This window comes from Protopterus annectens, chromosome 5.part0 (genome assembly GCF_019279795.1).
Source record: "Protopterus annectens isolate FY-2018-M chromosome 5.part0, PAN1.0, whole genome shotgun sequence".
Taxonomy (NCBI): domain Eukaryota; kingdom Metazoa; phylum Chordata; order Ceratodontiformes; family Protopteridae; genus Protopterus; species Protopterus annectens.
In genome coordinates, this window is record NC_056735.1 from 923,987,658 (window position 1) to 924,000,120 (window position 12,463).

General features: G+C 38.7%; 1 protein-coding gene across 1 annotated transcript in view; it reads left to right on the plus strand.

Annotated features, from left to right (window-relative positions):
• ARHGAP42 (Rho GTPase activating protein 42) overlaps positions 1-12,463 on the plus strand; it is a 1,340,395-nt gene that overhangs the window by 460,730 nt on the left and 867,202 nt on the right. The window contains exon 4 of the mRNA XM_044071941.1: positions 1,752-1,823. Coding sequence (XP_043927876.1) covers positions 1,752-1,823 — 72 coding nt within the window. The remainder of the gene's footprint in view (positions 1-1,751; positions 1,824-12,463) is intronic.

The window sequence follows — 12,463 nt, forward strand, 5'->3', positions numbered from 1 at the left end:
ATAGAATTTAAACATTTCTCTGTCAGTCAGACTTTTTATAAACTGGTCTGTGTCACACCCTTGCTGCCTTGGCCTTCTAAGCTGTATGAATCAGTAGTGTTACTATCTTTGTTCCTGTCTAAGCTTAAAACGAAGGTTACCTTAAATACTGTGAGACAGGAAATAAACTTTGAAATATCAACTTAAGACCTACAATTGGCAAGAGTCATAACTTCTGCCCTGCTTATCCTCGGAGTCTGATGAATAGCAATAAATAAAATAAATGGCTTAAAAGAATAACTTTGCTGTCCTTAAATTGCTATGTTTGAAAGATAAAATGTGACCATGTCTTTTCATACAGTGGATAGTAAAACAATCCACAGTTACCGGATTTGCAACTAACTGTTCTTGCTAGCAACATAAAAACAAATGTTTTTACTTTGATGATTGTATGTGATTTAACTGAATCACCCAAGTACTTCTGGAGTCTGGATTTATCTGCTGTTATCTGTGTTATGACATCTTTTATTGCTGTATGGAAGGTATCAAAGATTTGCTGGTACTATTTTGAAAATGCTCATGTTTTACTGTAGGAATTGAAAGTAAATGTGTCTTTGATATCTTTATCTAGTAAACACAATTTAAATTTTGCATAGAGTTTACATACTACCATATTACAAAGCTACTCAGACACCTCTTAGTTGCTGCACATTCATTTAAGCATCATTTGTCAATGCAGTCAGGGTAGCTCAGTGCATTTAATGAGCGTAATCATTAAGGTAGTCATGATATCAAAAGTAAATTGCCTTCAGTGAAATTACTTCTGACATCCTCATAAAAATATGGTTGTAAATTTGGCTTAAATCATTCCATTAAAAACAAAACCTTTTTTCAAAGCAAGAATCATCATACTGTTTCAGCTATTCCTGTTTCGTTGAAAGTCTGTATGTCAAGTGTCTGATTTCTGGGTGGCAATATTTTGTGTGTTTATGAGAACTGGATAATTGAATGCGTGTGTGTGTGTGTGTGTGTGTGTGTGTGTGTGTGTGTGTGTGTATGCATGCAAGTGTGTGTGTGTGTGTGTGTGTGTGTGTGTGTGTGTGTGTGTGTGTGTGTGTGTGCATGCATGTGTGTCTGCATATATGTGCTTGCACGCATGTGTGTACCACTGAGACTGGTGGATAAAAGTGTGTGTGTGTGTGTGTGTGTGTGTGTGTGTGTGTGTGTGTGTGTGTGTGTGTGTTGTGTGCATGCGTACCCTGTGTCAAACTGGTGGATAAAAGCATGTGTGTGTGTGTGTGTGTGTGTGTGTGTGTGTGTGTGTGTGTGTGTGTGTGTGTGTGTGTGTGTATGGGTGTGTCTGTGAGATAAAAAATGCATGTATAGTGATTCAGTGTGTATACAAGTATGACACTTACAAATAATGGCATTAAGTTTCTCCTTTCCTCTACTGTTGTGCAATCTAGGAGATACTATATGTTACGTTGCAAAGACTTGGGGGTACAGGATACCTTGCCCCCTGCAAAAACACTTAATTTTCTTTATTTTGTTTCAGAAGTTGAGGGACTGTGCCGTTTTTGTGTGGCATTCAGTTTTACTTCCAATCAGAGTTTGTACTGTGAAACTGGCATGAACTTGTACATTAATTTAAAAGCGAAAAACATACAAGTACTTTATTACTCTTCCTTAGTATAGGCATTACAGATTAATTTGTTTGTCGCTTTGAGGCATAAAGACTGATCCGATGAATTTGTTCATGTTTTATTTTTCAGATTCAGAATGCAAATGATGTCCTTATAGCCCCACTAGAGAAGTTTCGTATAGACGAGATAGGTGCAGCAAAGGTATGTGGTTGTTTTTTTTCCCTTCCTATTGGTGTCTTTCACTTGCAAGCCTTCTATCTCTGTAACTGTTTACATTGTGATAATATTGATAAGTAGAATGGCTGTATCTCACTGCATTTATCTCAAATGAGATTTAAATTAAGGTAACTGAAAATATTACTGTCTTGAAATGAACAATTAAGATATGTAGATAAGTAGATAGGAAATAAAGAATGAAGGAAATATTGACAGGTTTTCAAAAGAAGGCTGAATGGAAAAATGTTTATAGCCACAGTTCTGTCTCCAGGTGTGTAAAATAATGCATGCTTGGAAAAATGTTAGACAGAATGCTGGCCTGGGAAAACTGGAGAAAAGCAAGAATGGCAAAGGGTTGGGAGGTTGGCATAATGGTTAAGTTGTTTACCTTACAAACACAGGGTGCAGGGTTTGATTATCACATGGGAGTAACTGGCTAGGCTTAAAATGGCCCACAAGGGCATTTAGCCTAGTAGTAATCTATGAATCTATGGTAAAATATGTGAGGAATAAAACCTTTCAATCATAAGAATTAACTTACTGAAGCAGTTAGGTCATGAGTGGGAAGTGATGAAGCAAGTAGCATTACTGCTTCACAGCAGAGGTGATCTAGCTCGACTATGGGCTGTGATGACATGCCCGTGGAGTCTTCATGTTCTCCCTGTGTTCAGGTTAGTTTTTTGGAGGTGCACTAGTTTCATCTCATCTCACAAAGCCATGCAGTAAGAGAAGTGGTGTTCTGCAACTTGCCAGTAGATATGCATGTTGTGGGTCAGTGGGTAAGAGTGCAGCATCTCTAGAATGAGTTTTAATGCCTTGTGTCCAGAGCTTGCTGAAATGAGCTTTGGCTTCCCTGTGACCCAGTGTAGGATACGACAGGTTGTTGGTAAATGGAAGTGTGTATGGATGGATAGATGTGCTCAACGGATGGATGGAGGTAATAGGTAAATAACATCATTTATCAAGCTGATCATTAGTGTTAAGAGGAAGAGAAGTAAAACATCCTCTAAAAGAGACGCTTCAAAGCCATATATAGGCTGCACCCAGTTTTAGTCTCTTCACCCGTGGGACAAGAGGAATCACTTGAAAACTTATTGCAAGCTAACAAAGAGCAGTTAGTGGCTAACTGAGCAACCTAGTCATGCTTGATGGGTAGTAAAAGTAAATATTTGATATAGTCATTCATATTCCATAAAAATGAGAGAACTGAAGGAAACTGTTTAATGCAAATGTTAAATGTTGTTTCTGTAGAGCCAACACTTTGACAAGGGGTGCTTAATAAAGACATAAGGAACTAATGTTATGAAGGCAGGATAAAAGAACCACTGAATGGGATTACAAGCAGGAACAGAGAAATGACTATCACTTGAATTGTGAGAACTGGGTAGATTTAGATTTTAATTGAAGAAATCTCTCAAGTTGGATGCACAGATTTATTGAAAATGACTCTGACCCTTTTCTTATAGTAATGCTATTTGTTTCTATGGCAAATAACGTCTACTGTTTTGAACTTCTCAAATTCTAAGCATTTTATTTATGACATCAAGGAAGCTTTCTCTGTTGTGTACAAATATTAGTGTCGTTTCCCTTAAAAATATTATTATTTTTTTAGTATATTGTGTTACCAGGAATAACTGTGGCAAGTGTGTTTTTGAAAGCATTTTCAATAACTATGTAATGTATGTAGACAGTGCATTTAATTGCTCTGACGAACATGTCAGTAATGTGTAGAAATGATGCAGAGGCATTGAGTCTGGCAAAATAAGAAACATGCTTCAGTTCCACTAATACAGTAACAGATGCATATATTATAATTTTCTGGGTCCACACATTTGGAACAGCTATAGAAGTTGAAGCATCAAAGAAAGAAATATGTCAGTTTGTTTCACTATTGATTACCTCATTTACTTGTCTTATTACAAAAATACTTCCCTTGTTTTGGAAGACTAATGCCATTCATTTTCCCCACCTAGAAACATGAAGCATTTGTCTTGTATCTGGTGGCTGTACACATGTGAAATAGGACATTCATGGACTTCCTAGCAGCCAAATATTCCATTCCATTCAGAGACTGCATTAGTTCCTCAAATCTTTATCTTGTTCTGTCCCACTTTGCATATAGACGAGGTCTCTGAAATGTATTATTGTATCCCTTTCAATGTGACAGTCCCACCTGACATTACATAGACAGCACCCACTGTAATTCCATTTGTCACAACAGCAAGGTGTTGGTGTTTACAGCCTTCTTCTTACTGATGTTGACTGCCCACTCCCCACCTTCAGGTTAACTGACATGAATAAGAATGTCTACAAAATCAGTATACATGGCTATGCATAATCAGCCAATGATTGGCTATGGTAGTAATGAGGGCATGTCTCTCAGTGAGACATGCTGATTTTTGACTGGAGGACACTTGAGAAGTGTGCTTCCTGTTGTGTAGGTTGCATGAGGCAGCATATCCCAAATACGAAGGTTTGCAGCCTGACAGAGACTTTATGCTGTACTTTTGTCTTTATGGAAGTAATGGACTAGCAAACAGACAACAGACTACTAAGTACTAAGACAGATAAATAAGTGTAAATAGGAGAGAAAAGGGCCAAATCTCTGATGGAGTGCTCTCTTGCCCTTTCCCCTTGAACTTCCAGGTTTGAATTTTTGAACCATCAATTATATCCTTTCCTTATTAAATTTGCTTCTGCTTGTGTAATTGCTGTGAACCCTTATTTCTGTTTTGAAATTTGATATTCTCTTTCTAAAGATGGTCTTTTATTTTTGGTTTTTTGTTTCCACTGCTTGATAACTCCCTTAGCTCCATTTCTTTCTGCTTAAGCATAATTTCTCTTATTTTTCCTGTCCGTATCCTACTTTGCCATTAGCTCCTCATACCTTGCTGCCTTTACTCCATGACACTACAATAAACCCTTTACTTCCTTTGTTTTGATTGTTCCTGTCTATTACATCATGTACAATTTGTTTTAGTCTGATATTTGTCTCAGTCTAAATTTACCTGTAGTGTGCCAGTTTCCAATGTTTCACATTCTGTTCATGTGATGTGTTTAAAGGTGGTGCAATGATCATTTTGTGGTCTGAAATCCCCCTTTCTTGAAGCTCTGTACTTAGTAGTCTTGCTACCTGAGACTGTTTTGTTAAGCTATTGTCTAGCCTCCTGGCCTCTAATATTCTTTGAAAATGCAAGCTATATTTCCTGTTTTTGTGCGCCTCCATGTAGCCCTGTATTTCCAATGTTTCTAGTACTAATCCCAGTGCTTTCTTATAATGCTATTTCTTTCTAAACAATCCATCTCTTTCAGAGTCTAATGAGAGAATAAAGTCTCCTGTTGTAATCATACCTCTCAACCTCTTAGTGCAAAAAATCTGTGCAAAGCCTGACAGAATCCCCAAAATAGGGACAGATTTTAAATATTGCACTTATAAACTTAGAAAAATGCTAAAATAACAGGATTTGTCTTAGCATGGATTTTTCTGAAGGATATGAAGTCTGAAACAAATGTATATCATTATTTAATGATGTCAGTCCGCAGAGCATCCCAGTGATTTGCCAGAAAATCACAAATTTTATGTGGAACAGACCAAAAATATGAGTAACAAATCTGGACATTCTGTGAAAATCTGGACAGTTGAGAGATACGGCTGTTATGCATGACTTGTTTCTGCATGTTTGCGCTACTTTCTAAGCAAATGAAAAAAGTGGAATCCTTTTGATTTGGAGAATATAAATTCCTTCCCAGCTATGTGAGTTGATGCTTCCCTAAAAATATTAATTATCTTCCCATTTCACTAGTTAAAACCTTTCTGTGATTATGTGAATGCAAATTCTGAATTAAATGGCAAATCCTCTTTGTCTTCCTCCATGTTAAGAGTTAGCAGTAACTATTGAAAGTTTTATAATATGTAATATATGTATTTCTCCTACTTTTGATTTTGTTTCTTGGAGACATGCTATGTGGCCACCTTCTCTGTTTAATCTTTATAATATTCACTTCCATTTTGCTGGGTATGTGCTGCCTTCTGTGTTCCAGTTAGTTATTTAAAGTGTCACCGTTGTTCTTAATGTTCCTGTACTAAGATAAATGCTGAGCCTACCTCCCTGAAAGCAGAATTCTGATGCCAATCCCTAGGGGAAATCCTGTGTAGAGGACTCCTCTGCCATGGCATCTAGCTCCAAAGATCTTAGAATTTTGCATCACTCCCCCCCTTCTGATCCTACTATCAGCTCAATGTTCTCTCCATTCTGTCCTGCTTCCCACCCAACATAGCACCCCCTTTCTTTTCTTTCTGAAGACTGAATTAGAGTGTTTGTTCAATACAAATAGCATTTGTAATCCCTTTGGCTAAAATAACAGGCATGCTTCTGTTCCACTAAAGATACGGTATGATTTCCATGTCCAGTTTAACATTTGGTACCATTACTACCCTTGTTACCTTTTTTTGCTAGGCTCCTAGTACAATACCTTTCCACCTACATACCACCTACTTTCCTCCTCCCATAGGCCCTATTTTTCTCACACTTGCTATCTTGCTGTGACTGTGCTGCCATGTTGGCCTTCCTTTCTTTTTGCCATTTTGCCTCTTCCTCACATAGCCATGAGTACTCTATTCCTTGCCTATTTGTATACTTTGTTTACTTCCTTGATTTACTCCCAGATTTCTAACTCATCCTTAACCTCCAATGCAACATGACCCACTATTCTAAAATTCCATACCCTGCTCTTGTCTTCGGACTCTTACCCTTTCTGCCTACTCCAAACTGCACCGTGACATGATCATTGTTGGATAATAATGCCTTAAAAGTGGTCACCCATGACTCCTTCTGCGTTAATAAGTGTCATGTCTAAAAGTCTTTCCTTTGGGTGTAGCCTAGCATTAGTTGCCTGAACCACTCATGGTTCAAGAGCTCAATCATCTCATGCTCCTTCTCATCTCTGGAGATCAGAAGCTCACAATCTGTACTTTGCAGCTTTAGATCACCCATGGCTGTTGTCTTCTTCCTTCTACCCCACTCAGTTATTCTTTCATCAGGTCTCCTGTCATCTTTTCTTTTTGGGTATGGTATACCAGTCAACCAGCTCTCCCAGCTTCCTTTTTTAATTTACGCTATTTTTTTCAGAAATTCTATGGGAAAAAATGAAATTGTGATAATGTGTCAATCCAATGATTTTATCAGAATAATTTACCATGGCTATAAAACTTTGCCACTGTTTTGAAAAAAGTATTTATTTGTCCATCCATTTTAATTTCATCTGTATACCTCTGAAGAAGTGCAAATACTTGTAATGTATTTTAAAGGATTTTAGCTTTATGTTTTACTTGTAACTGTCTCTTCACATTTTGATATGATATGTGGCTGAAAAGGATCATAACTGTCCAGCCTGTCTTCCCGGTTAACAAATGGAATGTATGATTGAACAAATGAATGAAAGAACAGATAAAGAAACATACAAACAAGCAAATAAATAAATGCATAGTTACTTGAACAGTCATTCTGCCAAAGGTAGGGCTGAATAAGGTTACCATGTGAAACTAGTTAACAACTTGATCTTTCACATGCCTGCCTCTCTCTTTTGTCTCTTCTTTATGGACTTCTTCTGTATTTTGCTATTTGCCACTATGATGGCTACATTTTAAAGGAATCAGGGATGAACCTTTCAAATAACTTTAGGAAATGGAATGATTTGATGAGTTTTACATTACATATCTACAACCATCTTCTGTGAGTTTTGTTCAGGTTGTGGGTGCAATTCTGTTCATACTCATTTCAGTAAAACAAATGAAAAGCAAATGTTTCTACCTTTCAATGAAGTATTTTTGCTGGATGAACACATTTTGTCTGATTCCTTAGTTCATACACTACTGAAACATTTTTATTATTGTACTCCTAGTTTTTCCCTGTAATTAAAGATATGAAATTATAGTTTAAAACCACATAAAAGATTATCTCCTCCTTATCATAGTGCTAGTACTGTATTACACATGCAGCTGATGCAGCAGTGTTATAGTGTTAGTACCGTATTACACATGCAGCTGATACAGCAGTGTTATAGTGTTAGTACCGTATTACACATGCAGCTGATGCAGCAGTGTTATAGTGTTAATACTGTATTACGCATGCAGCTGGTGCAGCAATGTTATAGTGTTAGTACCGAATTACAGATGCAGCTGATGCAGCAGTGTTATAGTGTTAGTACCGTATTACAGATGCAGCTGATACAGCAGTGTTATAGTGTTAGTACCGTATTACACATGCAGCTGGTGCAGCAGTGTTATAGTGTTAATACTGTATTACGCATGCAGCTGGTGCAGCAGTGTTGTAGTGTTAGTACCGTATTACACATGCAGCTGGTGCTGCAGTGTTATAGTGTTAGTGCCGTATTACACATGCAGCTGGTGCAGTAGTGTTATAGCGTTAGTGCTGTATTACACATGCAGCTGATGCAGCAGTGTTATAGTGTTAGTACTGTATTACACATGCAGCTGATGCAGCAGTGTTATAGTTTTAGCACCGTATTACACATACAGCTGGTACAGCAGTGTTATAGTGTTAGTACTGTATTACATATGCAGCTAGTGCAGCAGTGTTATAGTGTTAGTACCGTATTACACATGCAGCTGGTGCAGCAGTGTTATAGTGTTAGTACCGTATTACACATGCAGCTGGTGCAGCAGTGTTATAGTGTTAGTACCGTATTACACATGCAGCTGGTGCAGCAGTGTTATAGTGTTAGTACTGTATTACACATGCAGCTGGTGCAGCAGTGTTATAGTGTTAGTACTGTATTACACATGCAGCTAGTGCAGCAGTGTTATAGTGTTAGTACCATATTACATATGCAGCTAGTGCAACAGTGTTATAGTGTTAGTACCGTATTACACATGCAGCTGGTGCAGCAGTGTTATAGTATTAGTACCGTATTACACATGCAGCTGGTGCAGCAGTGTTATAGTGTTAGTACTGTATTACACATGCAGCTGGTGCAGCAGTGTTATAGTGTTAGTACTGTATTACACATGCAGCTGGTGCAGCAGTGTTATAGTGTTAGTACTGTATTACACATGCAGCTAGTACAGCAGTGTTATAGTGTTAGTACTGTATTACACATGCAGCTAGTACAGCAGTGTTATAGTGTTAGTACTGTATTACACATGCAGCTGGTGCAGCAGTGTTATAGTGTTAGTACTGTATTACACATGCAGCTGGTGCAGCAGTGTTATAGTGTTAGTACCGTATTACACATGCAGCTGGTGCAGCAGTGTTATAGTGTTAGTACCGTATTACACATGCAGCTGGTGCAGCAGTGTTATAGTGTTAGTACCGTATTACACATGCAGCTAGTGCAGCAGTGTTATAGTGTTAGTACTGTATTACACATGCAGCTGGTGCAGCAGTGTTATAGTGTTAGTACTGTATTACACATGCAGCTGGTGCAGCAGTGTTATAGTGTTAGTACTGTATTACACATGCAGCTGGTGCAGCAGTGTTATAGTGTTAGTACTGTATTACACATGCAGCTGGTGCAGCAGTGTTATAGCGTTAGTGCCGTATTTCACATGCAGCTGATACAGCAGTGTTATAGTGTTAGTACTGTATTACACATGCAGCTAGTACAGCAGTGTTATAGTGTTAGTACTGTATTACACATGCAGCTAGTGCAGCAGTGTTATAGTGTTAGTACCGTATTACACATGCAGCTGGTGCAGCAGTGTTGTAGTGTTAGCACCATATTACACATGCAGCTGGTGCTGCAGTGTTATAGTGTTAGTGCCGTATTACACATGCAGCTGGTGCAGCAGTGTTATAGTGTTAGTGCCGTATTACACATGCAGCTGATACAGCAGTGTTATAGTGTTAGTACCGTATTACACATGCAGCTGGTGCAGCAGTGTTATAGTATTAGTACCTTGTTACACATGCAGCTGATGCAGCAGTGTTATAGTGTTAGTACTGTATTACACATGCAGCTGATGCAGCAGTGTTATAGTTTTAGCACCGTATTACACATACAGCTGGTACAGCAGTGTTATAGTGTTAGCACTGTATTACATATGCAGCTAGTACAGCAGTGTTATAGTGTTAGTACCGTATTACACATGCAGCTGGTGCAGCAGTGTTATAGTGTTAGTACCATATTACATATGCAGCTAGTGCAGCAGTGTTATAGTGTTAGTACTGTATTACACATGCAGCTGGTGCAGCAGTGTTATAGTGTTAGTACTGTATTACACATGCAGCTGATGCAGCAGTGTTATAGTGTTAGCACCATATTACACATGCAGCTGGTGCAGCAGTGTTATAGTGTTAGTACTGTATTACACATGCAGCTGGTGCAGCAGTGTTATAGTGTTAGTACCGTATTACACATGCAGCTGGTGCAGCAGTGTTATAGTGTTAGTACTGTATTACATATGCAGCTAGTGCAGCAGTGTTATAGTGTTAGTACTGTATTACACATGCAGCTGGTGCAGCAGTGTTATAGTGTTAGTACCGTATTACACATGCAGCTGGTGCAGCAGTGTTATAGTGTTAGTACCATATTACATATGTAGCTAGTACAGCAGTGTTATAGTGTTAGTACCGTATTACACATGCAGCTGATGCAGCAGTGTTATAGTGTTAGTACCGTATTACACATGCAGCTGGTACAGCAGTGTTATAGTGTTAGTACTGTATTACACATGCAGCTGATGCAGCAGTGTTATAGTGTTAGTACTGTATTACACATGCAGCTAGTGCAGCAGTGTTATAGTGTTAGTACTGTATTACATATGCAGCTAGTACAGCAGTGTTATAGTGTTAGTACTGTATTACACATGCAGCTGATGCAGCAGTGTTATAGTGTTAGTACCATATTACATATGTAGCTAGTACAGCAGTGTTATAGTGTTAGTACCGTATTACACATGCAGCTGGTGCAGCAGTGTTATAGTGTTAGTACTGTATTACACATGCAGCTGGTGCAGCAGTGTTATAGTGTTAGTACTGTATTACACATGCAGCTGGTGCAGCAGTGTTATAGTGTTAGTACTGTATTACACATGCAGCTAGTGCAGCAGTGTTATAGTGTTAGTACCATATTACATATGCAGCTGATACAGCAGTGTTATAGTGTTAGTACTGTATTACACATGCAGCTGGTGCAGCAGTGTTATAGTGTTAGTACCGTATTACACATGCAGCTGATACAGCAGTGTTATAGTGTTAGTACCGTATTACACATGCAGCTGATGCAGCAGTGTTATAGTGTTAATACTGTATTACGCATGCAGCTGGTGCAGCAATGTTATAGTGTTAGTACCGAATTACAGATGCAGCTGATGCAGCAGTGTTATAGTGTTAGTACCGTATTACAGATGCAGCTGATACAGCAGTGTTATAGTGTTAGTACCGTATTACACATGCAGCTGGTGCAGCAGTGTTATAGTGTTAATACTGTATTACGCATGCAGCTGGTGCAGCAGTGTTATAGTGTTAGTACCGTATTACACATGCAGCTGGTACAGCAGTGTTATAGTGTTAATACTGTATTACATATGCAGCTAGTGCAGCAGTGTTATAGTGTTAGTACTGTATTACACATGCAGCTGGTGCAGCAGTGTTATAGTGTTAGTACTGTATTACACATGCAGCTGGTGCAGCAGTGTTATAGTGTTAGTACCGTATTACACATGCAGCTGGTGCAGCAGTGTTATAGTGTTAGTACCGTATTACACATGCAGCTGGTGCAGCAGTGTTATAGTGTTAGTACTGTATTACATATGCAGCTAGTGCAGCAGTGTTATAGTGTTAGTACTGTATTACACATGCAGCTAGTGCAGCAGTGTTATAGTGTTAGTACTGTATTACATATGCAGCTAGTGCAGCAGTGTTATAGTGTTAGTACCGTATTACACATGCAGCTAGTGCAGCAGTGTTATAGTGTTAGTACTGTATTACACATGCAGCTAGTGCAGCAGTGTTATAGTGTTAGTACTGTATTACATATGCAGCTAGTGCAGCAGTGTTATAGTGTTAGTACCGTATTACATATGCAGCTAGTGCAGCAGTGTTATAGTGTTACTACTGTATTACACATGCAGCTGGTGCAGCAGTGTTATAGTTTTAGCACCGTATTACACATACAGTTGGTACAGCAGTGTTATAGTGTTAGTACTGTATTACACATGCAGCTAGTGCAGCAGTGTTATAGTGTTAGTACCGTATTACACATGCAGCTGGTGCAGCAGTGTTATAGTGTTAGTACCGTATTACACATGCAGCTGGTGCAGCAGTGTTATAGTGTTAGTACTGTATTACACATGCAGCTAGTGCAGCAGTGTTATAGTGTTAGTACCATATTACACATGCAGCTGATGCAGCAGTGTTATAGTGTTAGTACTGTATTACACATGCAGCTAGTGCAGCAGTGTTATAGTGTTAGTACTGTATTACATATGCAGCTGGTGCAGCAGTGTTATAGTGTTAGTACTGTATTACACATGCAGCTGGTGCAGCAGTGTTATAGTGTTAGTACCGTATTACACATGCAGCTGGTGCAGCAGTGTTATAGTGTTAGTACCGTATTACACATGCAGCTGGTGCAGCAGTGTTATAGTGTTAGTACTGTATTAC